General features: G+C 39.5%; 2 protein-coding genes across 5 annotated transcripts in view; one reads left to right on the top strand and one right to left on the bottom strand.

Moving 5' to 3' along the window:
* Nucleotides 1-13,522, top strand: part of SPTBN5 (spectrin beta, non-erythrocytic 5) — a 99,189-nt gene extending 85,667 nt beyond the window's left edge. For all 4 annotated transcript variants that reach the window (XM_051791932.1, XM_051791933.1, XM_051791931.1 and 1 more), the window contains exons 56-68: nucleotides 586-780; nucleotides 1,904-2,059; nucleotides 2,582-2,799; nucleotides 4,939-5,128; nucleotides 5,923-6,099; nucleotides 7,014-7,118; nucleotides 8,127-8,735; nucleotides 9,554-9,625; nucleotides 11,166-11,252; nucleotides 11,673-11,764; nucleotides 11,945-12,030; nucleotides 12,493-12,628; nucleotides 13,210-13,522. In XM_051791932.1, the coding sequence (XP_051647892.1) occupies nucleotides 586-780; nucleotides 1,904-2,059; nucleotides 2,582-2,799; nucleotides 4,939-5,128; nucleotides 5,923-6,099; nucleotides 7,014-7,118; nucleotides 8,127-8,735; nucleotides 9,554-9,625; nucleotides 11,166-11,252; nucleotides 11,673-11,764; nucleotides 11,945-12,030; nucleotides 12,493-12,628; nucleotides 13,210-13,270 (2,184 nt within the window). In that variant the 3' untranslated portion in view covers nucleotides 13,271-13,522. The remainder of the gene's footprint in view (nucleotides 1-585; nucleotides 781-1,903; nucleotides 2,060-2,581; nucleotides 2,800-4,938; nucleotides 5,129-5,922; nucleotides 6,100-7,013; nucleotides 7,119-8,126; nucleotides 8,736-9,553; nucleotides 9,626-11,165; nucleotides 11,253-11,672; nucleotides 11,765-11,944; nucleotides 12,031-12,492; nucleotides 12,629-13,209) is intronic.
* A 109-nt stretch (nucleotides 13,523-13,631) lies between these two features.
* LOC127472961 (cytosolic phospholipase A2 beta-like) overlaps nucleotides 13,632-17,998 on the bottom strand; it is a 36,171-nt gene continuing 31,804 nt past the window's right edge. The window contains exon 21 of the mRNA XM_051791957.1: nucleotides 13,632-17,840. Coding sequence (XP_051647917.1) covers nucleotides 17,602-17,840 — 239 coding nt within the window. The 3' untranslated portion in view covers nucleotides 13,632-17,601. The remainder of the gene's footprint in view (nucleotides 17,841-17,998) is intronic.

A 17,998-nucleotide genomic window follows, 5' to 3' on the forward strand; every position in this document is an offset into this window, starting at 1 on the left:
GAGCTGACTGGCTTCTGTCTGGTTATATAGGGCTCTCTGAGGTAGCATCCTCCAACAGAAAAAGAAAGTGTGTCAGATTAGCTTTTCTTGGGATAAGGTGAGGTCAGTACACTTCACTGCTTACCCTGATTATAAATTTGACAGGACCTAAAAAATTTGGCTATGGGCCATGCTCTTGTAACAAATTCTATAGAAAATTCTTGGATGCAGCATTCACACCTCTAGCTGCCAGTTTCAAGGATAAATTCCTCCTTGGGACACACAGTGCAGAGAGGTATAAGTCATAGTATCCACTCCTCAACAACTGCTGCATATGTAGAAAAGTTATGTTCACTAGCTTTTGATCTGAGCAGCTTCTGCTTGTCAGAATGTGGGTGATTTTTCCTTGTGACATAGGATGTTAAATGATCAAGACAGTAGATGCCTTCTTCTGACTCCAGATCATTTGTCAAGTGATTTGCACTTGTAGATTGCAATACATAGCTTTTGTGTTATACAGAACAGAGAAAGTGATTCCTTCTGTCTCTCTCATAGAGGTAGGCAGAAATTCTTCTATCTAATTCTGTGTCCCCATTTATTCTGCAGGTGCTGGAGAAAAAGTTTAAAGATTTTGTAAATGAGGTGAAACCTCTGGGACATTCTAAAGTTGTCTCCTTAAATGAATTAACATCTAAACTCTCTAAGGAAGGCCATAGCAAGATGGACATTATTGAGACAAGAACAAAGCAAATCAATGAAACCTGGGAGAAACTATGCCATGCCATTCAGATGAGGACAGAGGTAGGAAACACATGAAAAACTGGGTTATTGATTTACGTGCAGTCTCCCATATCCTTCTTTCTTTTCCAAACCAGTGCATTGCTCATGCTGAAACACAAGGTTTATAAGAGAAATGAGTGCATTTTGTTCAATTCTTTCTTGATTCATTTCCCTTTATAGCCCCTGCTTACCCTACTGTTCCTGGCAAGGCTTATACTTCAAAGATATTTATCAGCCTCAAGTAATTGGTTTTTTTTAATTCCCTGCTAACTCTGGTTTCCTGAAAAACAAAGCCACCACTAACAGGAGTCCAGCTCTGACACTTATTGGTCTCTTTATTAAACTACTTATTAAACAGCTTGTTAAACAAGATTGAAAGTCTCCAGGTTTTTTTGCTAAGTTAGCTACTTGAAGTCGAAGAAGGCATATGGGAGAGATTGTGATAGAGGACACAAAGTCAAAGCCCATACCTTTTGGCAGCAGTTAGCTGTTAAATCAGCTCACTCTCTCTCAGGAAACTGCAGTCACAGATGTGTTTGAAAAAGCAGAGATGATACCTAGAACTCAACATTTTTGTTTGTTTTAAGGAGAACATAAAATACCAGATGTCCTCAACTCTTTCTTTCTACTACTCTTGCATACGCATTTTGCTTATAAGGTGGCTCAAGCCCACTATTGTCTGTTAGCAGAAATAAATGTATGACAATTGTTAATATATAGTTTGACCATAAAATAGTATTAGAACATTTTTTAATCTTCTAATTTCAGAAAAATATGAATTTTACTTAACACCTCTTACTTTCACAGTTTGCAGTGTAGACCTTTATCCAAGCAAGCTTTTTAGAACCTACCTTTAGGTGTAAAGGTGTAAAGACCTACCTTTAGAGGACAATTCACATTCTCCATTTTGATCATTCTTCTTATGTAGGGATAAATTGCTCTTTGGAGACATCCACTTCTTTCCACTGTCCTAGGGAGCTTGGGGAAATTAGGTTAGCTTAACATCTCGCTTTCAGATGACTTAATTGGGAAGGTGTTTCAGGCCTTGTTCAGTTTCTACTGCATTATGACATATTAGGGTTACCTTTTTTTGTGTTGTAGACATGCTGTACATTATTACCATTAAATTGCTTCTTTATTGCAGAATCTAAGAGCAGCATGTCAAGTTCACCAGTACGATCATGATGTGGATGAAGTAAAGGGCTGGATGCAGGAGAAAGAGGCAGTGGTGGATATAGAAGATTATGGCTATGATCTTCCAGGTGTACAGACACTTCTCAGTCATCTTGAGGGAGTAGAGGTAAGGGGATTTGTCAGGAAGCAGTGGCAGAAAAGCATAGATGGCAAAAAAAAAAAAGCTTGATTTTAAATCCTTTCAAGGGCCTTGCTTGCAGGCTAACAAAAGATAAATTTATTGCACCCTTAAATATTCTTTGTGCTTCACAGAAGAGGACCTTTTCCTCCTGCTTTTAAGATTGTGATATTATATTAATAAAGTTTTTGCTCCTAAGGATGAGTTTCTCTTATAAAATCTATTCAAAATTGTTATTATAATTGCAAAGGTGTCATCTGAACTACGGGAGACTACAGCTCCACACCTACCAAAATAATCAGTGTGTTACATCTAAAGAAGTTTCTTTTATGTTTGATGATGGATATTAAAAGGCATTGAAAGAAAACTGAGAGAAAAAGTCTTGACAGATTCATATTTCCAGCCTCTGTACAGCCAGTGGGTAGAAAAGATATGCACCATCTTTAAAATCTACTTTTGATAGATCTAAGTAGTGACTTGGTCTTACAATCCATTCTGTCTCTGTTCCAGAGAGATCTAGGAGTCATCATGAAAGAGCTGGAACGGATTCGAGGAGAGGCTTGGCACCTCAGCCGCACATACCCTGAAGTTAAGGAAAATATCATGGAGAGACTCACAGATGTGGAAGAGTCCTGGGAAAAACTGGACAAAAAATTTCTGGAGAGGAAGGCAAGACTGAGTCAGGCAGAACAAGTCCAGCTCTACTTCAATGCCTGCAGGGAGCTGATGTATGTGTTGGCCCCTGGAGCTTGACACTGGGCCCTATTTCTTGTTTTTCCTATATAGGATTTTTAAAATTCCACCTGTTAGGTTTTTGACCCCCGTCCCAGGGGCTCTGCAGCTTGCTTTCAAGTCTCTCTCATGGCATCTGCTCAACAGCACTTCACAGAATTTACCACATATCAGAGGTGACCGTAGCACTTCAGCACAGAGGGCATGACAAAGCTACTTTTTTAGACTATATTTTTAGACCATTTCCTAAGAAGTCTTGGAGAATTCAGTCACTCTGGATAGATTTGGTGGTTTCACAATTCCAAGTGAAAATATTGTTGATTCTATAGGAAGGTGGGATATCTCTGGCTAGATAATGAAGTAATTTGTACACCTGCACAGCTACCAGTGCCCCTTTTTCTCCGAGTCAAAGCAACTACATTAAAGATAATCTTCTAAAATAGGTTAGCACTTGCTCAGGTGCTGAAAGCATCTTGCACACATGTATTTAATGGCATTGCCCAACATTCTTCTGTCCATTATTATTAGGGATCATTTTTTTGCAAGAATTCAATGGCTGGGAAATTCCTTTATTTTTTTTCGTTTTTTAAATCAGTATTAGAACAAAATGCTGAAGGTTTAAAGCATCTACAAATGTTTTTAAAAATGCATTTTGAGCTAAATCTCTTTTTTTTTTTTTAAATCAATCATGCCAAAGTATCTATAATCAGAGGTCTAACGTAAAAATTGAAATAGCTCATGGAAATATGCTAAAGTGCCAGACCAATCTTAAATATTATATTTCATCATTTTAATGTCATCTTCATCAACATTTATACATTTTTAATGCAAATTGTGGTTTTAAAGCAGGATTTCCATAGAAGTAATGTGGACATTTTTAGATCAGTGTAGATAATGAAGAAGTTAATCTATGAAATGAGTAGAAATATAGAGTGAAGTGGTTACTACTGACTATTGGATATTAACTATGCTAAGGGATAGATCCTGAGCTCAGATAAATCAGGATGCATTGGTTTATGCCAGTTGAGACTCATGGAGTAGAAAATTTTCCTTAAAATCTATCAATATGCTTCTTTGCAGGAGTGCTCTATATGCATATGAAGTACTTTCATGTATGATGATAAGGTTTTGATGGATATCTGAAAGTCTCTGTGTTCCTTTACAACGTATAAAAGTACTGTTAATGTGTATAACCTAGGCATTTGCAGTTAGTTTTTTTCTGAGGATTTGAATTCTCAGTGCTTCAGTATGTATAGTTGCTGCAGCTGTCTTTCTAGTAGATTATCTATGGAAACAGCCCTGGAAATATTATATCAGGTTATAAAAATCTATAGATATTTGAGTAAACTTTCATCAGTGTATTTGTATATTGTTACAGTTTAACCCAAGTCAGCAGCTAAGTACCACATAGCCACTCACTCCTCCAGGCATCCAGTGGGATGGGGAGGAGGATCAGAAATAAAAAAACAAGCAAACAACAAAAAACAACTTGTGTTAAGAACAGTTTAATAATTGAAATAAAGTAAAATATAATAATATTAATGATGATAATACTCATTATGAAGATGATAATCATAATTTAAAAAAAAAAAAAAAGAAGAAAATACACCCCCCCAAAAAAAAAAACTATTGATGCACAATAAAATTGCTCACCTCTCACTGATTGGTACCCAGCCTGTCCCCAAGCAGCAAATGGCCACTTCTGACCAACTCCCCCTAGTTTATATACTGGGCATGGTGTTCTGTGATACAGAATATCCCTTTGTCCAGTTCAGGTCAGCTTTCTTGGCTATGTTTCCCCTCCTGCCCAGCTTCTTGTGCACTTTCTCACTGGCAGAGCATGGGGAACTGAGAAGTGCTTGACTTAGAGTAAGCGCTACCCAGCAACAACCAAACCATCAGTGTGATATCAACATTATTCTCATACTAAATCAAAATTACAGCACTGTACCAGTTACTAAGAGTTACTAAAATTAACTCTATGTCAGCCAAAATCAGGACAGTATTAATATCTTTTGTGAGGAAACAGAAGTCTGTATAGATGCATCCACAGCCATAAGTATGTGTGTGGGCATTCCCAAATATCCAACAGACTCAGATTCCTTCCCTTTTTACCCTTTGGCTCTGTTCTATAGGACCTGGGCCAATGAGATGCATGCACTAGTGATATCTGAGGAACTGGCAAATGATGTCCTGGGAGCTGAACTGCTTATCAAGCGTCATGAGGAATACAAGCGTGAGATAGAGAAGCAGTGGCTAAAATATGAAGAAATGCAGCGGGCAGGAGGTGACCTGGTGAAGAATGCACATTTCATGTCTGTGGAGGTGTGTTGATCAGCTAAATATTTTACAAACAAGAGTGAACAATGACATAAAAGGGACAGAAGTTGCAGCTTTGTTTCAGAGCAGAACTAAACAGGACAATCCGATTCTTAACTGTTAAAAGCTACACACCCTGTGTCACACACAGAGAAAGAAAACACATTTTAAAGTTCTTATGACACATCACAATGCAATCCCCTGTAGGATGGACTGATGCCCCTGCATACATCAGAAGATACATAAAAATTCTTCAGAAATGTTCAAAGGAACAAGAATGTTAACCTTTCTGTGATCCTATTATCTATGTATGTTTAGACTTTGCCCAAGCTTGTCTTGACACTCTTTGTAAATCACACCACCAAAAACATCTTCAGAATTTATGCAGGATTACATTATTTCTGTTGCAGAAAGAATAAGAGAACTTTCTGCAGTTTAAGTCTCTCCATTGTTGCCTTGCCATAAATAGATGTATTTGTTGAATCTTCTCCTTCTCACTAGTTCTACAATACAAGTTGCCAAAGTTTCATCTTGGGAAATCATATGGCAGAATATTGGTCATACAGTACGTGGAATATGCATAAAATTCTAACATCTAGCTATACAGTGTACAGGCTAAATGAATTTAAGTAGGAAAAATGAGAACTCAGACACCCTTTCTAAACTATGCTAACACCACAAAGTTATCTAGAGATCATCTTCCAAATCATGAAGGCTAAATCATTACATGCTAGTTGACTGTCCTGTGAAAATCTGATTGGATTTTTCACCTCTTGGCATTGCAAATGTTATTTTTCTAGATTGAAGAAAAACTGTTAGAGCTGTCAGAGCTGATGAAGAAGGTAAAGGAGAGCTGGGACATGAGGAAAGTGTTATATGAAGAAAACTGGGAGATTCAGTTGCTCCGCAGAGAGCTAGAACAAGCAGAAGCATGGCTGACTGCCAAGGAGAGCTTTCTTTCAGATCCTAACTATGGAGTGAGTAACAACAGTGCAACACTACTGAAACACTATTGAACACTCTATGCCTCAGCATATACAGAGAGCTTGGCACGTGTACCAGCTCAGGCCTGAAATTAATCACAGTCTAAACAGTAATGCACCCTTGAGATTAGAAAGGGGGGGAGCTCTGCTGTCTTACAGAAGTGAACCCAGAGTAGTTGCTGCTTTTGATTGACATGGTGACGGGCTCCTCGAAGTGGTCCTTCCAAGGGGTGGTAGAAGACTGGGGAGAATTCCAGACCTTTTTCTGAAATAAGATAACATGTAGAGGGTTCAACCTTCCCTGTCATGCTGAGAGCCTGTTTTGAAAGGAAAAGGGGGGTTTCCCCACCTCATTCTCTGCATCAAGTGGTAGAATGTTTTACACAGATGGCTTGACAGCTAGCTTGTCAATTCTCTTTTAAACACTAGCATCCAACATTTTTATTTTGGTTTGGCATTTTTTTCTCATTGTGAACTGTCTTCTGATGGTTTATAAGATGGGAAAACAAAGTCATAAACTCAGGTATCAAAAACTAAGCAGAGGGCATGACAGAGGTTTAAGATGCCTTGTCATAGGGCAGGAATTACTGTGTGTGTAGCACAAGCTAGAACCCATATACTTAATCTGTATGTAAACAGTTATAGCTGGAAACCGTGGTACTACATAGCTTTGCAGAAAAACGAAGGTTGTTATTTGAGCTCTTTTTCTCCTGCACATCAGACAGACTGCAAGCTACAGACCTTTTATGTAAATTTTTCACACACTAGGAGGGATTTAGACATTCAATTACAAAAATTTCAGAATCATAATTTGGCTAAATAAAAGAGGTAAATCTGAAAATCTTAGGCATGGTCTCTTCTGAGGGACTTGATTTTGGACCTCCGTGTCTGATGATTTTTCCATTCAGGATTCAGTGTCTGAAGTAGAGGAATTACTGAAGAAACACCATGATTTTGAGAAGATGCTCGCAGCACAGGAGGAGAAATTTGCTCAGCTCAGCAGGAAAACTAAGGTGAGTACTAGAAGGTTAATCAGCTGTGTATGAGACAGGATGATGTGGGTCCTTGATTGTTTGGATATCACTCCACATACGAATGAACTCCTGGGCTGAGATGGAGTAAATGAGTAACCAAAGCTTAGATATTGCAGACAGAGCAGCTGAGAACCAGACCTATACGTGGATCAAAAAAGATAACTAGCTTGCAAAAGCTCTAGGGAAGAAGTGGAAGTTTTCTTCTGTTAGGAGAAGCAAAAAGAGTGAGAAGTGGTGTGATCCCTCGCTACACAGATGGAGAAATTTTGCTTTATTCGGGAGTTCAGTAGGGAGTTGGAGCTACCTGAGCATTCTAGATGATAGCAAAGGGCTGAAAATAAAGGGAAATAAAAGCGCTGATAGGCCTTTTTCCTTCTGACATCAGAGTTTTACAATGGATTGTGATAAGTACCAAAATACATTCACTGAGTCTCTCGGATCCTGTTTCAATGTGGGAGGTTTTAATTATTTTCCTGAAATAACCAGCAAAACATAGCTTTTGTATTTGACATTAGGCTAAAAATTAGCTTGGCCAAATCTGTCTTTCATTCATTTCATTTGATTTGCAAATTGGCTAAGTGAAGGGACAAAGGTCCTTTCCTCTAAAATTTTCCCTGACAACACCCCTAGATACTCAGTGCTCTTACAGAAAACTTAAAGAAGCAGTGACACAAAAAAAGGAGCATAAGTTCTCTGGAGCTTATTAAAAAATCAGCCTCTAGAGAACTTAGCAAGGTCAGGATTCACTGTATTTGAGATTAACTGCCATTAGTATTCATGGTTTGGGTAACAAAATAATGCTTAGCACATAGCATTTAAGTTCAGATCTAGCTCTAAGAATACCAACAGAGGAACAGGCCTTAAAATTCAATGCCAGGTGACAGTGTATTTGAAAAACGATTCCTGCTTAAAATAATAAAAATCTTAGGTAAGTATCCATAAATGCAATGAAGGTAATTTAAAAAATTTAATACTTCTGTCCTACAGAGAGAAATGAATCTTCTGAAACAAGTGGACACAGAAGACAGTGAGCATAAGGATAAAGGCAAAGTTGTACGGGTTCCCTCTCTGAAAAGAAAAACATCTGACAGAAGGAATACACCACCAAAAGTGACAGAGATAAAGAGCACAATGCCACTGCCATCTGTGCCCTTACCCAGCCTGTCCTGGAGGGCCCCACTTGAAACTATTTTCTCCCCTGTTGAAAAATCTCCAACAAGGTTCCAACAAGTCATTGCTGAGGATGTCCCTGAAGTGCTGAGCAGCAAAAAAACAGAAATGAAAGCTGAAACAAGGCTCAGTGAGATTATCCCTCCACCTACACCAAAGATGGTGGGTCCACAAGCTAGTTCTTTGGAAAGTCACGGTTCTTTAAGCTCTCCTTTGTCTCCCACTCCTATAAACCAGCAACACGGTAGCAGTTTGTCAGAATCTCGTGCCACAGACCACCTATCTCCTCAAGAAAAAAGAGCTATAGGCTCCTCTATCTTCAAACTAATGGCAACACCACCCGAGCCTGGACAAAGGTCCCTAGATATACCACCAAACTTACTGCTGTCTAACTCCTCTCGGGAGAGACTAGAGAATACGTCTTCGGTAAGCCCACAGAATGTGCCTTTGCAATTGAAACACTTTCCACGATGACAGTTGACTTAAGCAGCTATGTAAAGCTTAAAACCATTTTTAATTTGCTCAGCTTTATAGACTAGGTCTTAACAACTACATCGGTTTCTGTTTTTCTTTCCCAAACTTGAGGTTATTCCAGCTGCTGAATACTCAGCAGAGCACCTAAAAACAGCCAGGAGATGCTGTCTCACAAAGAGGCAAGACTGCAGATTTACCTACACCCTCTATGTGAGGTAGCAGTGCTTAATGTCCACTGAGTTTAGAAGTCAGAGAGAGGCAGGACTTAATGGCACACTTGCCAAAGAGCTGACTTGCGCAAGACTAGAACCAACAATTCCTGCTCACCCAGGCAGGAAACACACTGTTAACTCATCACTCCTGTACTCCTGTACTCTGAGAGGAATGTGTTTGTCACATACCCAAGTGTACCAGTACAACACTATACATTGGTATAACTCAGTATTTATAGAGGTGGTATGAATAACTTGAACCATTTAAGTTGTAAAATGTAGTTAATAATATAAAAATAATATTAATTAACAATATGATAGAGCAAATTTCATAAGCAAATTGCTCTAGAAGGATGTGAATTCTCTTCATTTAGGTAGTATATCAAAGATATGATTGCAACATAGTAAGGATTTCTAGCTGTGCTGTTAATTTAAAGGCTAGAGGAAGCAGAGATTAGTTTCTTTGCATGGAATTTATCTAAAAAAGACCTTCAGAAATTTTAACATATGCTTAAGGGCCATTTTAAAGTTAAGTAGCAATGTTCTTGTGTGTCTCAGGTTTCTGCAAGTCTCCAGAACATGGAGGGTTTCTTAGAGAAGAGAGACCAGGTCCTTCCAGGAAGACAACAGGTAGAAACAAATGCCATCACTCTGGGTTATTTCATTTTCCTTGGATTATAGTCCAGACCTGCTCAGATTTCTTCAGGATAATCCCCTGCTGAAGAGGAGCTCAGTACTAGGGGTTTGCTTCAGTTATCCTAAAATGTACTAGGAGGTGTCCACTGACTTTGGCAGTACCTGATCAAGTCCTTAAGAGACGAGGTAATTTTTGCCTGACATGGGAGTCATACATTTAATGGATGTATGAACCAGAGTCTAGGCTGTATGAACACGTTAACTACATTTCCTAGTTATAAACACAGGTTTCAGTATATCAACTGAATTGGAAAAAAAACCCACCAATATTAGAAAAAAAAAAAAAAAACAAAAAACCAAAAAACATCAAGACCAAAAAGTAAAAAAAAAAACCCACCCCCCAAAAAACCTAAAGCTTCATGATCCTATAACAGCATGTGATAGTTTGTTGGCAATGGAAGCCCTCAGTCCCATGCTCCCAATACTTATATTTTCTAACTGTGCTAGAAGAGAATTAAAGTTCTGTTTATCTTTGAAGAATTGGTTTCTTAAATCTGGATTTGAATGAAACTGAAATCTAAATTCTTATCCTGGGAAATAATACCACTTCAGGTCAGAAGCCTAATGATCACAACAGGGCAGGAAATTTTCTAATATTCACCACCAATCTGTATACATCTCAGTGTTTCCTGAGGTCTTGCACATAAAGTTGTCTTGGATTATTTGTCCCATAGATTGTTTCCCCCAAATTTTTTAACTTGAAAGACCTCTTTTAAAAACTGAATCTGGTATGGACTCCATCTTCTGGAAGAGAAATTTAGTTTTTCTTCTCTTCTGTATATATAGAATTTAGTTTGCAGTGATACCAAACTTCCATATTACCAAACAAAAAAAATATGACTTACGTTCCTCAGAACTTTTTTCTTTCCTTTTCTCTGAATTACCAAATTGTCAACTTGATTCACTGACATAACAAAATATGAATATACAAAAGTAATAGGATCCTTCATCCAGAAGAGTCTCATGGCACTAAACTAAAACCTTACAGTAATACATACTTGGGGTTGGCTTTTGCACATTGTTCAGTAGCATTCCACTGGGGTTAGTTTAAGAAATTAAGAAGAGTTCAGCAGCCACATTAGGTTGAAACCACACACTTGACAAAACTAGCCTGTGACCAGCAGGCAGGGGCTGGTGTTCCAGCTAGGAAAAAATTTTAGTGGCCAAAAATTAGACATAACTTTGATTATCCACCTTCAAAGATGTCGCTGGCCAAGATGGTATACCAAGCTTGCTTGAGCCAGGTTATGTCATTTGTTCAGTCCTGACTCATAGAGAGCCCTTCTTGAATCACCCTCACCAGAAACTATAGTAGGTTCTGCTCTTCTAGGAGATAATAATGACTAAGAGAACTTCTGTGATCATAATATGGATAGCTCCTGGCTTCTTGGGGAAGTTGCATATGAAAGATTTCACTACTCCTATAAAATATATAATTAATGACTGAATTTTATTACCATTTCTATTCATGTAGCCAGGTTCAAGGTCTTGGAAATCCTTCTATGTAAAACTTGATGGATTAAAGCTTGATTTCTATAATGATGAAAAAGAAGCATCTAAGGTAATTCAGTTTTTGACTCTTTCTAGCAATCTCTCTGTCTACCTATGTAAAAGTGCATTTAAAAGATTACATTTAAAAACATTTGCTTTGGTTTGGGTTAGGGGTAATCAGTTCTCTTTCAAATGTCAGCTGAATGAAAATTCAGCAATTATTCAACTGATACCAACTATAAAACAGAATAATAAGTTTTCATAAATTTTCAAGGATATTCCTTAAAAGAAGTATCTTATGCAAGATTCACCTTCAAGATACAATGCAATCATCCATTGTTCCTCTGTAGTTCTTTCTATTCAGTGATCCTAGTTATAAAGTTAGTGGCATAAAAATATGGGTGTCTAGTTAGCCTGCAGGTTGGTATGGAATTGAATCCTAGCAGAACAGACGCAGAAGACATTTTGTTTTTATTTTATCCCCCTTCAGAACACATCCACACTCCTCTCCCTCAGTATTGCAGGCTCCAAATGTGAGAAGCTAATAAATTACACCAGGAAAGAGAACAGCTTCATGTTGCGGTAAGTCTTGTGGAGAAGTGTGCAAATGAAAAGCTACACAGCTACCTGTACAGTTACATTTGCCTGCAGTCACCTAAGACTGTATGTTGTTCAGAGGCATAACTGATATGTCTTACACTCACCAAGACAGAAGGTATAAGGCAAAACTAACTAGAATTCAACTTCTATCCTCATTTACAGGTTGAGAGATGGGGCAGAGTATTACTTTGCAGCACCTTCTCAGACACTGATGGAGGACTGGCTACAATCACTACAGAATAATATAGGTACATTCTCACTTCCTTCAAGAATGAGCTGTGTTTTTAGCAAGTGATGATGAAAGAAAGAGAAGAGAATGAGGAAGTGTCCTTAGTTCAGCGCAGTTTGAGCTGTCCTTTTTGCCTCTGTTAGACAGCAGTACACAGGTCACCTGCCACCTTGTGATGTAGTGACCTGGCAGGAGAATGCCCAGGGTGACTCACAAAGCAGCCTTTCAGTTGTACTGTGGCCAACATCAGGTTATTTCCAAGCCTTGCCCAAGGATTGTATTTTATTAAGGAGCTGCCTTGGATCCTGATCAACAGCTTTTCTGCTGAATCTAAATCTCCTTCTGGACACTTCTCTAAGCAGTGGCTTACTGGAAAGGAAGTCAAAGAACAGAGAAAATTGTTATGGACCCAGAAAAGGCAAACTCTGCCTCTAATGCTACTTCAGAAGGCTTTTATTTGTGCGTATTTTTGACCTTGCAGGAAACAGCAACAGATCACATTCCACAGTGATGGTGCAACCTTTCACTTCAAATACAGAGACCTCCCAGAAAAGACTGTGGGACTTTACAGACAGGGACTCTGCTGAAAGACTGACCAGCAAAAGCTCACTCGTGAGGTATGGGTTCTGTGCCACAAAGCTGAACAGATGTCAGCGCTGTTCGTGCTCAGGTAGCAGTCACCTACAGACTGCCCTGAGGTCAAAAAGTCCTACTCCTCTGTCACTAATGTCACAGAAATAGTGTGGCCAGCAGGACTAGGGCTGTGATCATCCACTGTACTTGGCAGTGGTGAGGTCACACCTTGAGTCCTGTGTTCAGTTCTAGGCCCCTCACTTTCAAGAAAGCTGGAGTGTATCCAAAGAAGGACAACAAAGCTGGTGAAAAGTCTAGAGAAAAAAGTCTTACAAGGAGCCTCTGAGGGAGCTGGGATTGTTTACCTGGAGAAAAGGAGGCTCGGGGGAGACACAGACATGGAAAACATAGCCATAGCCAAATTCAGAAATTTGGCTCCTGTAAATCACTTTCTGTTGCATTTGGAGACTGTAAAAAACTTGCAGACTATGATATGAAATCCTAGTCCTGCTACCAGGCAGACTTTTGCTGCTGAGCTAGATGCCTTGCAAGTTCTTATATATACAGAGTTATTTAAACTACTCTAGATTGTACCTGATTTTCTGGTGATGCTTGTTGTTGATAGGAGAACACCATCCTTCAAAATCAAAGCGGAGAGAAAGTCTGCAGAATTTTCCAGATTTTAAGGAAGATGAGACTGCAGGGACACAAGCCTCCATCGCCACCCTAAGTCTAGAACAAAGTGGAAATAAAACAAAACTGCTTCTATCTCTACTAGAAGCAGGAAGAGAAAAATTATATTTGCCTCAAGGAATACCAGAACATTATATCTTAACTCAGCCCTCTGGAAATATATGGATATGTTTTAAGGTAATCGGTTCCCTTGAAACTTTTTAAATTATGTATTAAATCTCATAAAATCTTTAAATACAATTAAACAGGACTGCTTCTGGTATACTTTTATGTGTATGACAACTCTGTCATTCAGCATACCACACAAGTGATATCTACTCTGAGTTACCTCAGAGAAGAGCAGAGGCACCTTTAAGCCAGACAGCTCAAGTGGAATGACTCTGCAAGACAGGAGTGGGGAGCACCTAGCAGAGCATGAGGTGCAAGCTGTGATTGAACTACAGCCACCTGCAAGTGGATTTGCAGATACCAACAGATTAGATTAAAGAGGCTTCGGTGGTCTGTGCACCCAAAGGTAATGTTTGCTATATACTTCCTGCAGTGTTTTGTAGTCTCCACAGTCTTGCCTTTTTACAACACATTAATCAAAAATTCCCTATTTGCCAATTCTTTCTGAATGAAGTTATCAGGAATAAGAAAAGTCCTGCGGTGTTACTCATTTTTAATGGAATCTGAATCTAAAATAAGGCATGAACAACCACTCGTTCAGTGTAAAAGGAGAGGAAATGCAGGTTAGCAAGGAGGAGGTCTAGTCCCCAAGCAGCAAGCTCCACATGCTTGGAGCTTGTGTGTATGGTGTAACCATGGGGACGAATATATATATATATTTTCCCCGACTTATCTCTGTTGCTGAGCCAAAGTTATCTAGCATGAAGATGGGAAGAAAGGACATTTTTTACCCCCAGGTCATAGTGGCTGGGGGCTCTTCTTTGACAGATGGAAGCTAAAGCTTCAAGTCCCTAAAACCTCTGACAAGGACTTCAGCCTTGGTCCTTTTCTAGCCCATCTGAAGTATGACTCTCATTCTTTCCTTGCAGTCTTCTCCTCTGCCCTGACTAATTCTCCAGTGGAAGGGAAGGAGAACCCTTTACACCAAGTTTATGTAAATACTTTCTGGGTACATGCAACATCTAGAGTTTAAATTTAGAATTATTCAGATCAGTCACTTGCATCCAACAAGGTGATCTAATAATTTATTTTTTTTTGGCTAGTCCAGCTCTCTCATCTGCTGTACCTCAGCTGGAGCTGCTGCCTGTCACCAAAAAAAACCCAAAAAACCCAGCACATGAAAGTAATGGGAAACTGATGAATTTTCATTATTGTTGATCATTTTTACCTGCTTTTATTTAAAAACAAAACAAAACAAAACAAAACAAAAAAAACCAACAACAAAAAAACCAACAAAAAAACCCCAAAACAACCAAACAAAAAACCCAAAAAACAAACAAACAAACAAAAACAAAACACAAAAAACCTAACATTTTTTTAAAATATTTTAAACTTACCATTTAAACTTATCATTCAACTGAAAACAGCAAAGTTATCAAGAAAGGCAGCCTTCTATACTCACTTAGGTCAAACCACCAAGAGGCAAAACAAAGCTGTGCCTTGGTTGTGGCTTAGTACAGCTGCCTCTTTACCCTGCCTTGTGCCATTCCACTGAAGAGGGTTTTACCACAGGAAGCAGATTTTGTTCCACTTTTTCCAAGGCTCTCTATGCCTTTGTAAACCTGGAGATCTTCTCCCAGATTTTTCCATCCAATCTTGAAACCAGCAAATGCCCTATGAAGTTCTCAGCAGGCATTTAGCAGTAAATACTGCTAATACAAGTGGAAAAAAAATTGTCTTGTGTTTAAGTGCATAAAGTTTCATGGATCTGGTGTTCCTTCACAATATTTTATTAATTAATATATTATTATATTTTAATTAATATATTATTAAATGGTTAAAAGACACAAGCAAGCAATTTCTCTGAAGAACAGTTAGCAGTTACTAGAACATGTGGCACAAGGCCAGGCAAGAATGGGGCCAAGGTAAAAAAATGAAACCACAACCTTTGGGGAACAAACACACAAAATGTCAGAAGCCCTTAGACTCGCTGTATATCCAAAAAGAACAAGGACCAAGGACCAGTCCAGAGCACAGATCACTGATCGGCCTCATGTTGCTGAAACTCTGCTCTATAGTTCTATGAGTTCGGGGCTGTGCATATCAGAATGCTGTGAACCACAGCTCAGGTGTGCTTTGAGAGACAGCCTGTACCAGCTACCACTTCCCAAGAAGCTGCACAGACAAGACTGTGTCAGGTGTAGGTCCCTTCACCCTGCAGCGTCCTCCAGCAGCCTCTGCCCTCACAGATGCCCTCCAGGTCCTCCTGCCACACCATCAAGCCAGCAACGTACTCCCTTAATGTCATAGAATCGTAGAATCATTTAAGTTGGAAAAGACCTCTATGACCATCGAGTCCAACCGTTAACTCAGCACTGCCAAGTTCACCACTAAACGTGTTCCCATGTGTCACATCCATGTCATGTTACAAAACCAAAAAAGTAACCAAAATAAAACAAAAAGGCACTCTGACAGGCAATGATAGAGCCCTCACACAATTTCAAGCCCTGAAACACAAAAATATATTTGATAAAACTATTATCATTTAAGGCTACAGTGGTAGCACATGGGGCCCCAAGGAGATGAAAGGGTATATGCTTGTCTGTGCCTCCAGCTGCAAAAGTGAACAACAGTCCCCAACCTGACTTTAAGTGTTGGCACAAATTTTGGTGACAGTTCACCTGGTAAAGTGAGATTCCACCTTCCCTGCCCACAGCTACCTAGCTGCTATCAGTTGCTGTTATTGGGACTCCCCCCTAACTGTTCAGCCCCCAGCCCTCTCCTCCAGCTCAAACCTTTGCAGCTCCTGTGTAATAGTGTAATGCTGGAAAATGTGGGCAATAATTTGATGTCCTAAGAGCAGTGAGAATATGAGATGGACAGCATGATGGTGTTACTCACTTCTTGTCCATCCTTTCCAGCCAGGGCAAGCAGGGGGTCAAACACCAAATGTCTGTGGAGCCTAGGTGAATCAGAGTGCACCAGGACATGAGACATGGGAGCACATAGCCTCTTTGCAGTCATCATGGAATCAGTTTGTGTTCTGTCCAAGCAGGTTATAGGGAGGGGTTTCTTTAAGGCAAAAATCTCTCACTGCACTCCAAAGCAAATGAAAACCAGGTGTTATTTTTCCAAATATTTTCCTCCAACAAGGAGGCATGATAGAGAATTCCCTTTTTTTATTATTCATGCCCTATTTTGTGTAGCACCTTTTAAAAATACTTTGTCCGTAATATTAGGGATAGAAGACTATAAAAGGTAAAAATCTTCTGGCTGTGAAAATATAATGGCTATGCATTCTGTTAGTGAGTTATGTTGTCGTACATTCAGTTTACATCCATAAGGAGCACCAGCTTATGGCTTGGTCATGATTATTTAATTAAATGTACTTGAGTCTATGGTAATTATTCCTCTCAAGCTTCTGCTATCATAAGTTTGTTTCAGGCTCTTGCCATTTTAACGCATAGAGGCACTGCTGGTATAAATCAATGCAATTACTCACGCTTTATTCAGAACTTTTCCTCCAGCCAACGCTCAAAAGAACCGTACTCACTCACTGCAGCTAACATCATCTCTCCTTGAAATGTAACTGCCCCTTTTGTGGCATTTGGAGCAGCGTTTCTGCGTCAAACTCTTGAAGAAAAAAGAGGAGTAACTTCTAAATCAGCAAGGGGAATTGGCCAGACAGAACGTGACTGTCCACGTTGCAGTTTGGACATTGTTCACATATATATGCATGATTCTTTGGCCTGACTTCAAAGCTGAGCCCACCAATTCAGTGCAAATTCTAGTTGCTCAGCCTATCTGAAAATCTGGACATTACTGAATGCAAATGGCCAGGACTTGGTTTGTAATGAAGCATTGAAAAGACATCAATAATGGGCTCAGGGTTGAAAGGACAGGCACATACAAGAAACTATCTAGCACCACCATATCATATAACATCAGGGAGATCCTGAGAGGTCTCTGCTAACCGGGACCTTAATTTCTTAACAAGTAAGACCACACTGTGAGGCTCTTGTGGGCTGAAAACGTGGGGGAAAAAGATTAAATAAACCCTTTTGAAAGCTAGGAGCTTGAACAAGGCAAGATGAGAAATGTACAGGTTTCCTCAGTTTTCTGCAAATAATGAACACTGTGATGTGTTGCAATGTGACTGTGATGTGTTCCAGTGTGCTGCCATAGCCTTCAGTAGGAAACAGTGCAAAAACCCAGCCTAGGGGTATCCAGAGTAGCTGGAGACATTCCCAGTCCTGCTGCTTCTCTTCCGTTCTACAGCACTCTGGATTGCCTGGAGGAGTATGTCTTTGTTATTGAGGATGTTGTATTTGCTCAGGTTCACGAGTTTATCAAAATTTTCAGAGGAGTAGATTAGCCTAATGAGGTAGTAGGGTGAGCAGCTGTTCTCCAGATTTACTTTGCCTTCTTCCATCTCTGAGTGACCACGCTTTACCCCTGCAGAGTAAGACAAAAACCACCACAGTGAGCTGAATCTGGAGTACTAAATACACGGTGTTGTAGGGGACTGATCTACTTGGCAGAACCCACTGTTAAAAACAACCCCCAGGAATTACTACAAACCCACCCCACAGCTTGAAAGAGTCATTCCTGGT

The sequence above is a fragment of the Manacus candei genome, unplaced genomic scaffold, assembly GCF_025592945.1.
Source record: "Manacus candei isolate 608988 ecotype Guabito, Panama unplaced genomic scaffold, ASM2559294v1 h1tg000033l, whole genome shotgun sequence".
In the NCBI taxonomy this organism is placed as follows: Eukaryota; Metazoa; Chordata; class Aves; order Passeriformes; family Pipridae; genus Manacus; species Manacus candei.